Raw genomic sequence first — 20,830 nt, forward strand, 5'->3', positions numbered from 1 at the left:
AACTGCAGGGGGTCCAGAGAGTCAGGGAGGGAGGAGGTGATGAAGGTTTTGACTAACCGCTCAAAGTACTTCATAATGATGGAGGTGAGTGCTACTGGGCGGTAGTCGTTGAGGCTGGTGATTATTGTCTTTTTGGGGACAGGAACGATGGTGGAGTGTTTGAAGCATGTGGGGACAACAGACTGCAGCAGCGACCTGTTGAAGATGTCTGTGAACACCTCTGCCAGCTGAACTGCACATACCCTGAGAACACGGCCAGGGATGCCATCAGGTCCAGGAGCCTTGTGTGGGTTAACCCTTTTAAAGGATTTGCACACATCTGCCCTGTTTAAAACAAAAGGGCAGGGCTCCTGGTCCTTATGTGCCTCCACAGCCTGGCTGCTCTCAAATCATGCAACAAAAACTGTTCAGCTCATTTGGGAGAGATGCGAACGCAGACACTCCTGCAGCACCCCCCGCTGCTCCTTTGTAGTCTGTCATTGTTCTTATTCCCGCCCACATGTTCCGGGTGTTACAACCTTTGAAGTCAGATTCCCTATTCTCTTTGTACTGTCTCTTTGTACTGCTAATTGCTCTCCGGAGTTCATACCTAGAATTCCTGTACTCCTCCAAATCTCCAGCTCTGTGCGCGATAGTGCGCACTTTCAGTTTGCCACGCACCTCGCCGTTTATCTAGGGCTTTTGATTAGGGAATGTTCATACAGAAACCTTCAGTACCACGTCATCGATGCATTTCCCAATGTATCCCCACGGTATCAGTGTGTGTGTTGATGTTATTGTCCTCAAACACACTACAATCCGTAGATGCAAAGCAATCCTGCAGTGCTGAATCTGACTACTCACTCCATCTTTGCAAGGCTGTGGTACCACACCTTCATCAAGCAAGTTTTTAAATAATGTAACTAAGGGTTCATTTAGTTCGTCACACAATTCTTTGAGAATCCTGGGATAGATGCCATCCGGTCCTGATGCTTTTGAGGCATCTAAGTTCGATTTTGTATGGATGTCCTTTGATGTGAAGTCCAATTTATTGAGTATATTATTAAATGGTCACTCTGTCCTGGAAGTCTGGTATTGATGAGGTACCCTCCTTTGTGAACACACTAGCAAAGAAGGAATTTAGTGTATTGGCTTTGTCATTGTCATTTTGAGTCAGGCTACCATCAGCCTTTTTCAGATCTCAGACTGTGGCATTGACTTTTAGCTTGCTCCTGGCATATTTATAAAAAGCTTTCGGATTCTCTTTGGCTTCCTTTGGAATTTTTCTTTTATGCTCTCTTTTAGCTTTCCGACACTCCCATTTAACTTGGTTGCACAATTAGAACCATGGAGTTGAGTTATTGAATCACTACGTGCCAACAACTTTATAACAGGGCCATTTTATTACACTTCTGTAATGTATCCGTGTAAATTATAGAAATACCACAATGAATATAAGTTCTGCTTATTGAATCAGGGTTCCTGGTTGGTTTCACCAACTCAAATGTAAGACTTTTTATGACCTTTTTAAGACTACTTTGAATATAATTTAAGACCTATTTCACGGCAAGAAAGTATGAAGGAAAATTGCTATGAAAGAAGAAATACGTCCCATGATTACTTACAAAGTAAATGTATTCAAGTTCAACATAAGAACGATGACTGAACATAACAGCATAACAGTACAGAACTGTGTTAGACAAAGAGTGTGTATGTGTCTCTGTGTGTGTGTGTGTGTGTGTGTGTGTGTGTGTGTGTGCGTGCGTGCGTGCGTGCGTGCGTGCGTGCGTGCGTGCGTGCGTGCGTGCGTGCGTGCGTGCGTGTGTGTGTGTGAGACAAGAGCTATCTTCTGAGCTCTGCTCCCTTGGCTACAATCTTTCATCGTTGCTGTTGTAGGATTTGTGTTTAGCAACGGTATTTAGCGTCCACAGGCCACAGCACCTTCGCTTTTAGGGTTGACGTAGACCCACACGTCGCCCGGAGGTCCCGCAATGTTGCACTAGCTAACGCTACATTAGCAAAGCAAACCCATATATTTTTTTCAAAAGGTGCAGAAGGCTTCAAACACGTTCCCTCCACTGGTTTCAACCAAGCACTAAATTCGATGTTTTCCAACCAAATACAGTTGAACTTACACTTTCCGATATTTATTTGTAAGTAGATTCGAAGATACCTGAGTTCCTGTCTGACTGCCGCTAGCTGAATCTTGGTTGCTAGGTTAGTAGCTGGGTGTTCTCCGATAAGGGGCCGGGGGAAACAAAGTTAGTGATTACTGGATCCATGTTGATTTATTTCAATACAAATAGTTGGGGGCTGAAGGGCTATTACCGTAATGGTTACTATGCAGCCCGGACATTTCCCCCAAAACACATTTAGACGCTATCGCAAGACAGAAGTAACTTTTAAATCCGATCATTTTTAAGACCTTCTAAATCCTATCTAAGACCTTTCTTGTTTTTTTTTTATCATATTTAAGAATTTTTAAGGCCTTAAATTCTGATTATCAAATGTAAGACTTGTTAAGACCCCACGGGAACCCTGTTAAATATATGCTCAATTCGTGCTTCACATTTGAAAAGGTCCCGGTTATGTATTGTAACCCTTGTTATATAAGCACAGGCGGAACCCTCTACTGGACTCCATGGGTACTACTACCCTCTATGCAAGCATTCACCTACTGATATTTCAATAGACGTAGCCAGCCTTGGGGCGGGCCTAGCTGAATGTGTGCGCATCTCACTGTATAAAAGGAGGCCTCGCCTCCTGACCACCATCCTACACCTCTCTTCTGCGAGCAGTATAGGGAATGACAGTCCCCCTAGGTAGAGGGCTCCGCCTGTGCTAATATAACAAGGGTTACAATACGTAACCCGGCGTTATATCTCTCACAGGCTCCACCCTCTACTGGACTCTATGGGCACAGTGGGCGGAGCCCCGATGTATACACGCACTGTCGTCCAGCACACCGTTCCACCTCACTGTCCCTGACCGGCTTTAACAGCCGCTGCGCCTCACTCACCTCTCCCTCGGCTGTGGCCGATAGAGCACACCCTGACGCGCTTGCCTTGCAAAAAAAAGTGTGCTCGAAAACAGTGCTCAAGGCTCCCCCCGTCCGCCTATAGGCAGACAGAGAAAGTCCGCAGCCCTGTATGGGTTCACTAGGCGTTTCTTGGACAGAGCTTTTCCTGTCACCCCGCCCCCGAAGCACACAAACAGCTGTTCAGTGCGTCTAAGGGCAGCCGTGCGCTCTACATAACATGCTAACGCGCGCACCGGGCAGATGAGGTGTCATTTAGCTTCCCTGGCCCCACCATGGGGTGGAATATTAAAACCCCCCAACTGAATAGCCCTCGACCTGAACGCACTCCTTACCCCTAGTTTCCACCGGGTCCGTCTGCGTCGCGTAAGGGCTGCGCCGCGGTTTTGGTCCGGCCTCCTCCGGCGTCGTACCCTACCGGGCGCTTTTCAGAAGCATTTCAGAAGCGGAGCGTCTTGCCTGCCGGCTCGCAGTTTCAGTTGATTTGAGCATATTTCCTGGACAGACTACTTTGTACAGACAAAGTTAATAATAATTGTAATATCCCAGTTATAAACGACATTAATCAAAGATGTGTTGCTGTATTTTAGTGGTAAAATCATCATAATTATTCTATATATATAATTTACACAGTGCCTGTAAACCGGAGGAGAACGCTGGCATTTCTCCTCCTACTTGAACGACTACGGAGGGATAGGGTCTGACCCTATATATATGCTATATATGCTCTGAACGTTCCACTTCCTGCCTGCCCGACATTACCTTACGGCTGCGTCGCGTCGAAAAATAGACTTCAATCCTATTTCGAGCGGAGCCCAGCGGCGAGACGCTTCTGGGACGCTTCTGAGCCGTAACACGGCGCGTCTGGTGGAATAGCACGCATTGACTAGAGTGGCCGCGATCCGTACGGACGCCGCGGCGCAGCCGCAACGCGGCCGTAACGCGCCGCAGACGGACCCGGTGGAAACTAGGGGTTAGGCTCTTGGGCACAAAGGAGGGGTTCGGTCTGAGTGTCGCCCCGCTCCGGTCACCCCGAATCAACAGGCAACTCGGGTGCACCGACAGAGCGGTTAACTCGGACACTCTTTTGGCTGACGTTAAGGCAAGTAGCAATGTTGTCTTCCACGACAGTGCTTTCAGGGAGGAGAACTCCAGAGGCTCAAACGGTTCTGTGACCAGAGCCTCAAGCACCAGTGGCAGGTCCCACTGCGGGGTGGAGGTGTGCACTACTGGGCGCAGCCTCCAAACCCCCTGTAAAATCCGCGACATCAGTGGATGAGAAAAGGCTGACCTGCCGTCAAATCCCTCATGATGAGATGGCTGCTGCATACACCTTTACCGTAGAATGAGCTATGTCCACCAATAACTGTAAGAAGGAAAAAATAGAGCCCAACTCACAAGATAGGGGCTCTATTCTCCGCTCCTCACCCCATCGCTGGAATCCCAGCCACTTCGGCCTGTAACAGGCTGTGGTGGATCCAGCTCTAGCTGCCTGGATAGACTGAATAACACTGTCAGACAATCCCCCCTGTCTCAGCCTGTCCCTCTCAGGAGCCACTGGAGAGGACGGCCCAGAGTGGGTAACGCCCCGATTGCACCTGCCTCTTGAGACATCGCCCCCCAGAACTGGGGCTACCAGGGCTGGCCCACCTTCATCTGTGTCATCTCTGAGTACCACGGAGCCCCGACGCGATCCAGTGCTACTAGGATGACTGCCAGACGTTCTCGCCTCACCCTCCCCAGGAGAGGGAGAATGAGACGCAACGCTGGAAAGGCGTATAGCAGCTTCCTTGGCCATGGCTTGTGTGCAAACGCGTCCACCCCTAAAGGCGGGTCGTCGCTCAGGGCCATGGAGAACCACAGGGCACAGTGGCTGTTGCGCCGGCTGGCGAACAGATCCACTTCCGCTCTCCCGAACTGGGCCCAGTTCTGATTCACCACCTCTGGGTGAAGCGTCCATTCGCCTGGCAGGGGGCCGCCCCTCAACATGAGGTTGGCCCCCCTGTTCTCCAGTCCCGGGATATGGAGGGCTCTCAGAGATAACACCACCTCTGAAGCCCATAACCACAGCCCGTAGCTCTAGGAGGTTGCTGTGTCGAGACTCTGTTAGAGACCAGGGCCCACCTAAAGCCCTCTTCAGGCAGGTCCCTCTCCATCCTGTTCTGGATGTGTCTGTGAACACTGTGATGTAGGAGGTTACCCGTCCCAGTGGAGACCCCCTCCGGAGGTGGCCGGGGGACCCCCAGAACCGGAGGTTGCCCTCCACTGAGGGGGGGGGGGGGGTGGTCACCAGCTGCCGTTTGTGCCTCTTGGGATCTAAACGCAGGCTGGAGAACCACCTCTGCAGGCGGCGCATATGCAGTAACCCCAGCGGGACCACAATGTGAGCAGCCGCTATTGAGACTCAAAGTCTGCATGACAGCTAAAGCTGTCACTGTCGCCCCCTGTCGCAGCCTGTGAACCACCCGGAGAAGGGACGCACTCCTGCATCGAGCACCACTCCCAACTACAACGTTGTTGGTGAGGTATGGGGGTGCTCTTTTTCCAATAGATCGCAAAGCCTAATTTGGTTAGGTGTGAGATCAATTGTTCTGTGCAAAGCATTGCCTGTTCCCTGGACACGACTATGAGGTTGTCTAGGTAAAAGAAAGCTCTCATTCCGTGGGCGCGCAGCGGTTGATGCGCAGTGGCCACACATTTGCTGAACGTGCGTGGGGATAGGGAGTAGCCGAACGGTACTCTGTTGTACTCGTAGGCTATCCCCTGGAAGGCAAAACGCAGATACTTCCTGTGCTCCGGAACAATTTCCACATGAAAATATGCGTCTTTCAGGTCTTTCAATCGCCCAGTTTGCACTAGCCCTATTAACTGTTTTATAGTTAACATGCATAATTTTCTGCAGGCATTGTAGCGATTCAGGCTGCGGAGATCTAGAATAGATCTGAATTCCTTCTTGAAAACCAGGAAGTACATGGAATAAAGGTCCCTGAACGCACCGTTGCGCGCTCTTGTGTGAGCGCGCGCTCCACCATAATGCAGCCCTTACCACTATGGTAAACTGCATTAACTGGAGTCTTTGCTCTATGCGTAGTGTGTTCTCTGACAGTAATGCGCCGGCCATAATGCCCCTGTACCCGCATTGCGTTCTCCTTTAGATAGCACTCTGCGGTTCATCCCTCTCATCTGCGCATGCCCACTAGCCACCTCCTTTACAGCTGGGGCAACGAATGGGGAATTTGTACGGTTAACATTGTGTGTAAGTGTAGCATTTGTTGAAACAAAATACACTTAGATTTGGATACAGATCAACCTCATTCTTTTTTTTTTTTAAATATTTTTATTAGTTTTTGCACAGATATCAAACAGACATTTTCAAGACATTACATGTAAGATACTGTGTTTTCCTAGTACAGTTGACAAATAAACACAAACCCCAATACCCCGCAATCTCATTCACACAAACATACAATACAATACTATTAAATAGTATTTCAAAGAAAAAGGGGGGGGGGGATGCTCTGCTGAGAATTAAGTATTGGGTTCTTCACCAATAGTAAGGGTGTCAATGTGGTCCAGAAAAGGCTGCCAGGTGTCATGGAACGTCGTCAGGGCGCCCCTAAGGGAGAACCTAATCCTCTCAAGCCTGACGCAATACAGGATTTCATGAATCCATCTATTATGGGTGGGAGGGGAGCAATGTATCCATTTAAGGAGAATAAGCCTCCTGGCAAGCAGAGTGGTGAATGCGATAACTCGTTTTGAGGTAATGGGTGCATTGGGCATCAGAGGAATTCCGAAAAGGGCAGTGAGGGGGCTAGGGTCCACTGTCTCATCTAAGACCTCCCTAAATGAATCAAATATTGCAGACCAGAACTCCGATAGTTTAGGGCACGACCAAAACATGTGCATGTAGTCAGCCGGAGATTGTTTACATCTATTACATGTGTCAGACCTGTCAGGGTATATCCTGGCCAGCTTAGCGTTAGTGTAATGTACTCTGTGCAGAATCTTGCACTGCAGTAAGCTATGCCTTGCACATATAGAAGAGGTGTGTACCAGGTCTAGTATACGTCCCCACTGATCATCTGACATGTAAATCCCAAGGTCCTGGTCCAAAACAACTCTAAGGGAATTTAAGCAAGTAGGATTTATCTTAAAAATGTTATTATATATAATGGAGGTGAGCTTCCTTGAATCGGTCTTAAGTGATAAGAAAGAATCAATTATCGAATCAGGAGGCCGGCCTGGAAATTGGGGGTATTTATTTTCCACAAAGTGCCTGATCTGAAAGAATCGGAACAAGTGAGAACTTGGAAGGTCAAATTTGTTGGCTAAATCTGCAAACGAAGGGAAAACACCACCAGCATAAAGGTTGTTAATAGACCGCAGGCCTTTGTCTGACCAAGTCCGAAAGACAGGATCCGAGCACGACGGGAGGAAAAGGTGATTGCGATAGACCGGGGCTAGACCTGATGACGCTTGTAAGCCAAACTGCTTCCTAAACTGACCCCAAATCTTTAAAGTGTTAGTTACAATCGGATTGCGAGCAACTTGTTTAATTGGAAAGGGCAATTGAGAACATACCACCGACCAAAGAGGAAGCCTCCATCTGGGCCCATCGAGGGTGTTCGCCCTGTGCCAAATTAGTGTTCCAAAAAAGAAGCTTATTAATATTACATGCCCAATAATATTGGCGGAGATTGGGCAGGGCCAGGCCACCTTCAGACTTAGGGAGTTGAAGAACTACTCTTCTGATACGAGCCCTCTTGTTGCACCATAAAAAAGAGTTAATTTGCTGGTCAAGTGATGAGAAAAAGGATTTATTTATAAATATTGGAATGTGTTGGAAGGAATATAAGAACCGAGGTAGCACCACCATTTTTATCAAATTAATGCGTCCCATTAAGGAGAAAGGCAAGGAGGACCATCTAGCTAAGTCTGCTTTGAAGCGCTCTACTAATGGACTAAGGTTATTGGCAAAAAGCTCAGTAAACGATTTAGTAATATGGATACCCAGGTATTTCAATCCCTCTGAGACCTTCTTAAAAGAAAAGAGAGCTTGGGGAAGTTTTTCAGCGAGGGTGTTAACAGGGAAATATTTGCTTTTCTGGAGGTTGAGTTTGTAGCCAGATAGCTTTTTAAATTGCTCTAAAATGCTTAGAATTATAGGAAGGGAGGACGATGGGCTGGAAATGTACAGTAAAAGGTCATCTGCATACAAAGAGAGCTTATGCAAAATACCGAAGCGCGTGATGCCCCTAAATCCTTCCTCACTACGAAGCCATAAGGCTAGAGGCTCAACGGCGAGCGCAAATAATGACGGAGATAAAGGGTAACCCTGCCTATTTCCGCGAGAGAGCGAGAACAGACCAGACTTAACACCGTTGACATTAACTGAAGCCACCAGAGATGTATAGAGGAGTTGAATCCATGAAACAAAGTCCCTGCTGGAACCAAATTTGTTAAGTACATAGAACAGATATCGCCACTCTACTCTGTCGAATGCCTTTTCCGCATCCAAAGAGAGAACAACTTCAGGGGAAGTAGTAGAGGGAGAATAAATAATGTTAAACAACCTTCTGGTATTAAAAAATGACTGTCGTCCTGAAATAAAGCCTGTCTGGTCGGGATCGATCAGGCCCGGCATCACCCTCTGGAGACGGCTAGATAGAACCTTAGTCATGATCTTAAAGTCTACGTTTAAAAGGGATATCGGCCTATAACTGCCACACAAGAGTGGGTCCTTATCTTTCTTCAACAGTAGTGATTGATGCCTCAGACAAAGTAGGTGGTAACTGGCCTTTCAGAAAGGCATCATTGAATACTCTCACCAGGATCGGGGCAAGTACAGAACAAAAAGTTTTAAAAAACTCTGTGGAGTAGCCATCAGGACCAGGCGATTTACCGCTCTGTAAATATATGATAGCCTCTGTTACTTCAGAGATGGTCAACGGAGCTCCCAGATCAACAGAACCTCTTCCATCAACTTGGGGATAAGCTAGAGTGTCTAAGGGGTTAGGGTTGTCCCAATCCTGTGGAGAAGACTCTGAGGTGTATAATTCAGAATAGTAGTCTGAGAAGATATTACTGATTTCAGCAGGGTCTGTTGTAATATCACCTGTTGGCGACTTCACTCTAGGGATCAACCTGGAGGCACCGGCCACTCGCGATTGATATGCAAGCAGTTTGTCTGCCTTATCTCCCTGCTCAAAAAATCGTTGCCTGGTTTGCAGAAGTTGCCTCTCGATCTTACTAGTTGATAACAGATCATATTGAGATTGAAGCTGAAGCCGTTTTTTATACAAAATAGAGGTGGGATTAACCAAGTATTGGCTGTCTACATTTCGGATATCATCTGAAATTTCTGCCAATTTGGATTGCTCCGATTTCCTGAAATGTGAGACAAAAGAAATGATCTGCCCACGAAGATAAGCCTTAAAGGACTCCCAGAGTATATCACTACCAATATTCAGAGTGTCGTTTATCTCAAAGAAAAATGTGATTTGTGTTGCAAGAAAAGCCTTACATTTGGGTTCGGACAGTAAATGAGGACTAAATCTCCAGAATTTAGAGGGGAAAATTGATTTCTACAGAAGTAGGTGCATGGTCGGAGATAACTATGCTATGGTATTCACAGGAAAGAACGTTATGTAATAGTTTATCGTCAAGTAAGAAGAAGTCTATCCGAGAGTAAGTGTGGTGGACATGTGAAAAGAAAGAGAAAACTTTACTGGAGGGAAACTTAGTCCTCCACGGGTCCCTCAAGCCCAGCTGGTCGGCGTGACATTTTAAGACTTTGGTCGATTTAGATAGAGTAAACTGCTTAGTGGACGATCTATCAAGCTCTATATCCTGGACCAGATTAAAGTCACCTCCAATTATAATTTGATGCTCATTGAGATTAGGTATAGAAGTAAAGAATTTGGATATTAATTTGTCATCGTACCAATTCGGAGCATATAGCGAGGCCAGGACCACAGGTGTATTTTGTAATTTGCCAGATACTATAACGTACCGGCCGTTCGGATCAGATATAGCAGTGTTTAGTTCAAAGGCAATATCCCTGTGTATAATGATAGCTGCCCCTCTAGCCCTCTCGGAAAACCTCGAATGAAACAAGTGACCCATCCATGGCCTCTTGACGCGAGACATTTCCGCCGTGCGGAGGTGTGTCTCTTGTAAAAAGCAGATGTCTCCTCTAAGGTGTTGCAAATGTGAAATTACCTTGTTGGCTTTGGTGATATTGTTCATCCCTTTAACGTTCCAGGAAATAAACCGGATATTTCTACCACTCACTGACATAGTCCTTTAAATTGTGGCATAACATGAGCAGAGAATAAACTAAAAGGGGAGGGGGAGAGAGAAAACAGGAAATTGGGGGGGGGGGAGAAACACACACACACACACACACACACACACACACACACACACACACCACACCCCAGTCCCATTGGGAACATCAAACATGTGTATCTCCTTGGATACAAACCTTCCTGACGTGGGTCAGTCCTATCCTTCCCTTACTTAACCTCCGTTCCCTCTACATTGAACAGTGAACACATTCCCCATAAAAACCCCTGAGTTAGCTGCCATAACCGACATCAACCTGGCAGAATAACACCAATTATCTGAGCACAACCAGCTAATCACAAACGTATGTAAACAGTGAGACTGACATTCAACTTAAAGTGCTATATTTAGAAACAGTGACCAGTCTACGTAAACATTTGCTTATAGGGAGTCCTTCGTAGAGTAACAGGACTAGTTGCTGTACAGTTCAGCGTAGCAATAGTGCAGTCCGGGCTATGCTAATGAGCAGCTAAGTTAGACCACTCAGTAATGTGGCAAGTTAGCAGATGGGCCGACCATAGCTACTGTGTTTTATAGCAGTGCATGCTACCTCTGTTTAGCGGCAAGATACTTCTTAGCTTCCTCGACAGATGACAGCCGAACTTTGTCTCCATTCTCCGCCGTAATCATCAGCTTGGCCGGGTACTGGAGAGCAGGCCTGATTCCGAGTTTATACAGCTGCGCCATCACCTCGCGGTACAGAGCTCGCTGCATCACAACCTCTGGAATATAATCTTCGTAGAAGGCAATCGGTTTCCCCTCGTACCGTAGATCCGCTCTCATTTTCCGGGCTTCACGGATGACTCTTTCCTTGGTCTGGAAGTTGTGAAATTGGATGATGACAGGCCTCGGTCTTTCCCCAGGCTTCGGCTTCGCGGCTAACGACCTGTGAGCCCGGACCAGTTCAGGAGAAGTAGGCAGGATTTGGTCCCCCAGAAGCTGGGGTAGTAGGTCGGAGAAGAAGGCGGTTGGTCGCAGGCCCTCAATCGACTCCGGGAGACCAATGATGCGGATATTCTTGCGGCGGCTGCGGGCCTCGAGGTCTGCAGTTTTCGCCCGCAGCTTAGCATTGCTAGCGGCTAGCTCCGCGCATGTAGCTTCCAAAGTCGACAGGCGCCCGTCGACCAAATCCGCATTCGACTCCAAAGAGGTAATACGCTGCCCATGATCAGAGATAGTCGCATGAATCAGATCAATTTTGGACTCGAGTGCGGCGATGACAGTTTTGAATTCCGTTGAGAGGGACACTTTATGGCTCTCCAACAAGCTGGTTAGCGCCTCCATGCTAACGTCGCTAGTAGCGACGTTCTCCGTAGGCATAGAGTCTTTCTTGACTTGTTTTGCGGGCTTTGATGGCATGTCTCCTTAAGGTATAAAGTTGCTCAGCTGTTATGTATCGACTAGTGTAAGTATGAAGTGAGTAATGAGGTTTCTACCTAATAAAAAAGTTGGAAGCGAGGGAGCGGAAGAAAACACGTCTACTCCTCACTCTTCATTCCGGAAGTCTCCAACCTCATTCTTAATAGAAAACGTAGTGATCTGTGCATTATACAGGGAGGAGACGGGATTTGCCCTCTCGTCCCGGGCGGAGAGATTGAAAAAAAGGGTTTTGCCTATCTGTAACATTGTGTTAATGTTATTGTCAGGGCTTGAATTGGGGGGGGAAGTGCCAGTACCCCATTATTTGCATACTAGCATGCGTATCAGTAAAACATTACTACATGGAATACAAAGCAAAGTTATTCTCATCTGCTCCAGGTTAAATTAAACTGCCCTTTAAGCCAATTGTGCAAATTGCCCAACATATGCAGGTTAGCATCTGTCAGTGCTGGGGACCAGTACTATACATTTTTTAAATAAAACGTTGGGGTCCTCAACATCTCCGGGTTCACTATGCTGGCAACTTGCCTAGAGCCTTAAACAGACCCTGAACAAAGCCCTGCTTTAATGTTCCACCTTGGTCTGGCGTGGCATGAGGACTTGCACCCAGCTGTGGCGGGGCCACCCTGGCACCATGTCGGTCATGTTCATGCCACAAGGGTCACAGATGGGGGGGGGGACAGCAGCTGCTCTCAGGAGGCTGGCAGACTGAGCAGTGCTAATGCAATGCAGCTACTCGTGCACATATGCTCATGTGAGCACATTATGAGCATTCACACAGCACTACACACATGTGCATAGGAGATACTTTTGTAAACATGTTTCTGTAACAAGGTCATTTATTTGGTCACAATAAAAAATAATGAAATAAGATAAGGTAAGATTTACTTCATTGATCCCACTTTGGGAAATGTTTTCAACACAGCAGCATGTAAATAAAGCATTGCACATGATACAATGAGAAGAAAATAAACAAACATCTACATAAATAACAAAAATGTGCAAAATAGAAGATAAAACAGAACTAAAAAGTACAAATATATACATAATGACAGTGAAAGATACAAATATCTAGACTATCTGTCATATATACTGTATATACTAAGAAGGGCCAATGTAGGATATTATAAACATTAAGTATTCAAGGAACCGCATATTACATTTAATATAAATGTAAAAGATAAAGTGTGAAGACACTTTATGAAGATGGGTGAAAAACGTTTTTGAAGGGAAAGGTGGTGGAGTCCAGTTATCAAAGCAACATAAGAAACTATGGATTTTTCATGTAGCGCCATCATCAGGTCGAAACTGAGCTCAAAGCACAGCTGATCCTGCGGAGTCACACAATCTTCTTAGTGACTCCCTTCGTAAACTAGACACATACAGAGAGATCTTCTTTTCTTTTTTCAGAAATAATATGCTTGCTACTTATAATAAAGGTTCATTATTTTGAAATTAAAACAACAAGGTTATTTTTCTGCTAAACGGCCAAGAAAACAGCAGAATTAGGTCATCATTCTGCAGGACTTTATTTTAGAAGCATAACTGTACATTGTATTTGAAATGTTTCTTCATTCAGTATATCCAGAAAACCTTGTGTGTTAGAGCAGGTCCACAACCATTTTATAGAGCTGTCGAAAATGTTGTCTCACTGTTTATCTTTTCACCTCAGGGTCATTTAAAAAATGCATTTGACTCAAATTGCATTTGAATTTCTGATGTACTTGCAGCTTACCACATTCTCTCTCTCTCTCTCACACACGCACGCACACACGCACCCACACACGCACCCACACACACACACACACACACACACACACACACACACACACACACACACACACACACACACACACACACACACACACACACACACACACACTGTGATGGTGGGTTAGGGCTCTGCTCTGGGAGATAAGATAGGTCAGCAGCGGTGCTGGGTGGGTGTGGGTGTTGGGGGGGCTGCATGGTGAATAGCAATGTCCAAGACTAATCGGGATTAACTTCTAATCGCTTCAACCACTGGGCTGCTATGCAAATCAGCTACATTATAGGCACAGGCCCTGGCCCCTGATTGGCCCTTATCATGTCTGGGCTAGGACACAGCAGGGGGAAGGGAGTTGGGGGAGGGGGGGCTGGTTGTCCACAGCATGGCTGCTCTCTTGGAATGAACACTGCTGCAGATTATTTCCGTCTAAAAATAGACTGACTCTTTGATTCTTTCATAATGCTAATTTATTCTGACTTTTCCCTGTGTTATTACATCAGAACCCTTGTGTTCATTAAAATGCACGTGTCTGTACATAGCTGGGGGGGGGGTACTCAATATTGGTCCTCTCCAATATGTGGTTCACAGCCTCTGGTCAGACGGCCATGGAGTTTGGATAATGTTCATCAGATGATTATAGTGATGCTTCTTGTTGTGCCACTATCAAGCTAAAGGGTATAATCATACACAGAAACAATATTTCAATTTAACTGGAAGATTGCCATGATGTTTAGCAAATTACATCATATTACACTGTTTAACTGTAGTGCACTTTTACTGCTGAGTATAATATTAACAAGAGTGATTGTAGAAGACATGATGTTGTCCTTTAAAGGCGCATCAAATTCTAAAACATTTATATGGGATGTTCTGAGCAACACATTTTGGCATTTAATTGGTAGGATATGTTATTTGTTGGTTACGACAAAACATAAATACTAACTTTACATCAAAATCATCAGTAACTCAAACATTTAGCATTTTAGTTCACAATAATTAAGGATCAGTTACTTTTTACAATTTGAGGTATCAGCATATAGTGAATATCTTATGTCTATAAAGCTTCAAAGACCTGCAGATCAATAACATTCAGTTACTTTTTGAAATGTTGTGAATTTTGTATCCATATAGAATACATTTTGTTGAAATAATAGTAAAATATTATTGTGCAAAGGAAGTGTAACCCACCTTCAGTTGTACATTATATCCCAATGTATATCACAAATGATGGTAAAAAAATAAATAAAAAGCCATGAGTAGTTATTTAGAGTCTCCATTTGACAGCCAATCGTAGTTTATTTTAACCACCCTGTTATCTCATGTATTTCAGTTACGGACGAGTATACGCTGCCGACCCCTACAACCACACACTCACTCCAGCAGCCACATACATGGTAAGACCTGCCACACATCTGTCCTGCATTCATTATACCACTTCCTTTCTTCATTTCGACAAACATGTCTCCAAAATACACATTTGAGCTCAAGCATCTTGCATGTCATCTGCATGATCACTGAGAGCTGCACAAACTTGAGATGAGTGAGACTAACTGACCAAACATTCCATTTGGTGTTTATGGAAAATATGGAAACTGAGTTTTGGGGGCATATTTATTTTAAAACCGTGCGAAGCATAAAAATACATTATCACAGTAAGTTAAACACAAAGGATTCTTGTGGACATCTCCCTCTTCTAGACTACAAATCACACTCTCCTCTTATGGCGCATTTCCACTACAGGGCCTCGCTCGGCCTCCCTCGGTATGGCTAGGCCTCGTTAGGCCTCGTTAGGACTGGCTCACTTTATGCTGTGTTTCCATTACAGTTTAGTAGCTGGGGCAGTAACTATAGTAACGCAGTGTAGGCGGAGCGGTGACGTCATCTTCAATGCGAACCACAAAACCAAACATCAGCCGTTAGCTCTTAGCACTCAGAGCTCACAGCTCCTCATATCTGTTCAGAAACTAGACAAAAGTTAAACAAGTACAAACCACAGACTGCCTGTGTCATGGAGAATACAGTCGCTGGTTTATTTATGTCTGTAGGCCGTTGTTGTGAGTGTGGACGGTCGGAGCATATACTGCGTTAGCTTAGCCGATCTCCATTCAGAAAACACGCATTTTAAAAGGTGTTTCGCCTGCCGTCTGTCTGCAGACTTGTCAAAGCATTAATTCATGGTTTTTACTAATCGGTATCAGTATGTTGTTACTTCGGCATCATTTTGAAACGTGTATTACAATTAAATCACGGTCAAATATGTTCATCTTGTTGTAGTTGTAGCCCCCTTGCCAGCGATTCTCTCTCTAGTTTAGCATACTCAGCCCGACTCAGCCTGGTTGTTGGCCCGGAAAGAACCTCGATTTTATGGGGCCAGAAAAACTGTGAAATAGGACCCGCTAGCCGGAACTACGCCAAGTGGAAACGCAACCAAAAACGGGCCGGGCACGGCTCGGCACGCTTAAAGCGAGCTCCACGCTGTAGTGGAAATGTGCCATTAGTGTCTGCAGTTATACTGTAGAGCTGGTTCACTGTTCTGGGACCAGGATGCAATCAGAATGGAACATCTCCACTTAACTGCTTAGTTTCCAATCAGCATTGATATGACATCACATAAATATGATAGAAATGCTCCTTTCTTTATGCCTATATTACAAAATATACATCGTCCAATAATGATTGGACGATGTATATTTTGTAATATAGGCATAAAGACCATAGCATCTTAACTAGGGGCTGGTCCAAGGTAAGCCTGAGCTGGAACCAACTAAGCTTTATCAAAGAGGCAAGCCATAAGCCTACTGTCAAATGTGTCTTCAAGTGGGATAATATTGTATTGTAAGTACTTTAACATAAGTTGTTGCCTGATCATTGAAGGCTTTGAAGGTAAGGAGAGTGAATTATTAATTGTATTCTGGATTTTTACAGGGAAAGAAGCTAACATATATATGTTATAAATATGAACTTGTTTCCTAGTCAATACACTGGCCACCGTATCAACTGTAGAGTCTGAAACAAATGTTATGATAGAAGAACATATATCATTACATAATGCATTTTGGCGGTGTTTGAGGCCAATTACAATAACTACTAGCTTGAAATGCATCAGTTTTTATTTGGGTATTATGTTTGGGTAGTATGTTTATGTATTGTTTTTAAGAATATTGCCTAAAGTAGGCATAGATAAGAAGATAAGAATAGGTCCAAGTACAGAACCTTGCAGAACTCCATGGTATATTGAGACAATTACATTTTCTGATGCAATTGGGCCATGTATATTACAAACAGGATTGGTGACAAAGCAGCCTTGTTGTAATTCCTGTTTGTAATATACATGGATCGGATTTCGAGGCGTAGTCGTGGGGGAGGGGGTCTGCAGTTCGGTGGACTAAGGATTGCACCACTGCTTTTTGCAGATGATGTGGTTCTAATGGCTTCATCGGTCTGCGACCTTCAGCACTCACTGGATCGGTTCGCAACCGAGTGTGAAGCGGCTGGGATGAGGATCAGCACCTCCAAATCTGAGGTCATGGTTCTCAGCAGGAAACCGATGGACTGTCCACTCCAAGTAGGGATTGAGTCCTTACCCCAAGTGAAGGAGTTCAAGTATCGGTCTTGTTGTCTTGTCTTGTTCTCGAGTGAGGGAACAATGGAGCGTGAGATGGGCCGGAGAATCGGAGCAGCTGGAGCGGTACTGCAGTCGCTTTACCGCACCGTTGTGACGAAAAGGGAGCTGAGCCAGAAGGCAAAGCTCTCTGTCTACCGGGCCATTTTCGTTCCTACCCTCACCTATGGTCATGAGGTCATGACCGAAAGAACAAGATCGCGGATACAAGCGACCGAGATGGGTTTTCTCCGCAGGGTGGCTGGTGTCTCCCTTAGGGATAAGGTGAGAAGTTCGGTCATCCGGGAGGGACTCGGAGTTGAGCCGCTCCTCCTTCGCGTCGAAAGGAGCCAGTTGAGGTGGTTCGGGCACCTAGTTAGGATGCCACCTGGGCGCCTCCCTAGGGAGGTGTTCCAGGCACGTCCAGCTGGGAAGAGACCAAGGGGTAAACCTAGGACCAGGTGGAGGGATTATATCTCTTCGCTGGCCTGGGAGCGCCTTGGGATCCCCCAGTCAGAGCTGGTTGATGTGGCCAGGGAAAGGAACGTTTGGGGCTCTCTGCTGGAACTGCTACCCCCGCGACCCGACCACGGATAAGTGGGAGAAGATGGATGGAAGGATGGATGCAATTGGGGGAAATATGTTTTGTCTTTTACCGCTGCAGTCTGTGCCCTAAGGCTGTTTTGGTACTGGGTTCTCGGTTCCAGCCCAGCAGATTGTCGGTTCCAAATGGGAAGGTTTTTTATGGGCTCCAAACCGGTGGTGGAAAAGGGGAATATAGGCTCATATAGAAAAAGGGAAGGTTATATGTCCATTGTTGGTTTAATTCTCTGGATCAAGACTGGTCGTTTTAAAAACAAGTTTAATTTCAACCTCATAATAAGAAAAGGTTGATCAAATTTCACCAACCGCACTCCGCAATCTTCATCCTCCATACTGTCTCCCTCCCCCACCCCATTATTTTCTTCAGTTGCTGTGTATAAGCTTTTCTGCAGCATTGACATCTCCTCACTTTAATTTAATTTGTCTGTCCTGCTAACGGCAGTCCAAATTACACATTAATCCCGCCTGTAGAAGGTGATGAATGTCTTCATGCCTTGGCAGCCCAGTCCATGTTAGTTATTATATTTATAATTTGATGTATACCACTTCAACCTGCAATCCCTGGTAATGAAATAATTAGTCATTTTGATAATTAAATCTGTTGCGACGCCACACACTGGGAGGGGGCCAGGAAGAAAGAAATGAGTTGGGCGGACCGGTTAGCAACATAGCCGTCCAAACCCACAGCTCAGAGTGTTGGCAAACACAAGCACATTGTCAGTCAGATGTCAGTGCAATAGACCAATAACTGGGAAATATGCTATTGTTATGATATTGTACATGGCTTCATTGTTCACATAGTAATAGGAAATGTGTCACAAATCAGCTGAGGTGGAAGTAGTATTCAGATCTTGTACTTAATGGGGACCTATCATGCAAAATGCACTTTTTGATGTCTTTTATACATAAATATGTGTCCCCGGTGTGCCGGGGAACTCATGCAGCGTCAGAAAATAAAACCCTTTCTCTTTTCCTCCGTACCCAAATCTTTAAAAAACGGGAGTATAATGAGCGGATACAGATTTGCCGCCGATCTGACGTCAAATAGGCAGCGGACCCACAGAAAGTTGCTATCAGAAACAATGCCTGACGTGTTTTGGACGTAATCTCGTCTTTGTTTACATTAGCAAGCCTCGCTAACACTCAGAGCTAACCTGTACTGGAGAGCCAACCTGATCTCACCAGAATGCGTGACTCCACCACGCAACCTTAACACCGCATTGCGTGGTGGAGTCACGCATTCTGCTACATTTACGTGTCGGCACCACGCAAAAAACCCCAATGTAAAGTGAATGAGGCTCTTTTGTCGTGGTGCACACACGCATTTCTACAACGTCCCGCAGTGAGCTTTTATTCTATAAAAATTTAAATCTACTTTATAGCTTGTAGTAACTCACAGGAGGCTTCTTTTATTTTATTTGTATTCATAATAATTTGTATTTGTCGTCAGAATGTATTATGGTGCATTAGTCACACATTTTTGTTCTAAAAAAACAGTGCATTGTGTGTAATACAACTGTGATTTTTATGAAATTAGTTAGTTTTTAAGGAAGGCCAGAGCTTCAGCTGTGTCAATAGATTGTTCCCTTTAGTTAACGTTATTTAAAAGATAATGATCATGTCCCCTTTATTGTATTACGAGCATCCATTCCCATTGGATAACGGAGAATTTTACACCCGGAAGTAAGTATTCTCCTTACTGTCGATTGATTTTACAGTGATATCTGAACTACTCATCAACTCAAAAACACCAGATTATCCTTGTTAATTACACAACATTGATTGGTTTAAATTGTGTGCAATGCTTTTGTATTTTCCCCTTCGATTCGGAGAAACGAATATTTGTTCGGAGTTTTTGGATGGCAGAAGACACTACACTACCCAGAATCCTCAGCTATCGTTTGGGACTACACCATGTGCTCTGTTTGACAAACCCCGTGATCAGTCCTCAAGCTCTGTGATTGGTTGACCTCCAACTGCATTCCATATGAAAAAAAAACGTTTCGTAAAAGATAAAATCATACTTTATTCAGCAGTGCTTGCTTTACTCTTTGAAAGTCATCACATTAATGCATTGTAATAAATGGTTTGGCTGCATTAAATATTACACATCTATCGTAGTTCTTTATTTATCTACAGAGATCGGGCATCAGAATAGGCCGGAAACTATTATTTTACCGTTCTGTTTTAATTTCACAATAAAGTTAGTAGTAATAATCTGTTTTGATATTATTGTTTTTTATTAACTACTAGACCGCTGGGTCATGTTAAGACCATCTTTTCTGTGTTGCTGTGGGTTTTTTCCATCGCTTTTGTTACAAATATCAAAACAATAACAAAATATATCCGTCGTAAACTAAACCAGAAACAGCAATATATTTTATTTTGTTAACACTGTAAACTTGACAGTTTTTTAACCCGCACCTCCTACTGGTTAAAGCACGTTATTACACGTTTGGAGTAATTGCAATGCAGGAAGATTATGTTGCTTTTTAATGACTGTTTAAAATGCATTTTTCTTAATGTCTTTCATTTTTGTAAAGCACTTTTGAATGTGTTATATTTGATGAAAACATTTAAATATTAAGAGTACATACAAAATAGTGGGAAAGTAGAAGGTCAATGATATAAATATAGAATAGAAAATATCAAGAAGATACTGTAAATAATATCTACAACAAAACAGTTTAGTGCCTGATAGGAGGATGTGCAAAACAGACAAACTAATAAGGCTTTATTTAAACATTAAAGAATACTTTAGGCTAAGGTCTTCTTTTAAATAAGAAAACAGCTTTGGGGGTATCTATCTACAGATACATATTAAGCCTGACAAAGTGCTTAACGTCTAATATATTGTATGGTTTGTTTTGGAACTTGACAATCAACTTTCCTGCAATGTTAACTATGTTGAAGCATTTATTTTAACCGATATTATACACATTAATTATACTCTTATGTAGATAGTATAATAAATGTGCAGAATATGACAGTTTAATGGTGGAGGTACACACATATTGATAGATGTCTTGTAATGCACTGTTGAGGAACCTGTGACCCAAGTTGTTCATTCATTGCATAACTACACCGTAGTTGTGTATATGATATGTCAATA

At 44.5% G+C, this 20,830-nt stretch overlaps 1 protein-coding gene across 1 annotated transcript in view; it reads left to right on the forward strand.

Annotated features, from left to right (window-relative positions):
• Positions 1-20,830, forward strand: part of LOC117533583 (RNA binding protein fox-1 homolog 1-like) — a 380,569-nt gene that overhangs the window by 342,677 nt on the left and 17,062 nt on the right. The window contains 1 exon segment of the mRNA XM_034197413.1: positions 14,845-14,908. Within this exon segment, the coding sequence (XP_034053304.1) occupies positions 14,845-14,908 (64 nt within the window).

The sequence above is a fragment of the Gymnodraco acuticeps genome, unplaced genomic scaffold (assembly GCF_902827175.1).
Source record: "Gymnodraco acuticeps unplaced genomic scaffold, fGymAcu1.1, whole genome shotgun sequence".
Classification (NCBI taxonomy): domain Eukaryota; kingdom Metazoa; phylum Chordata; class Actinopteri; order Perciformes; family Bathydraconidae; genus Gymnodraco; species Gymnodraco acuticeps.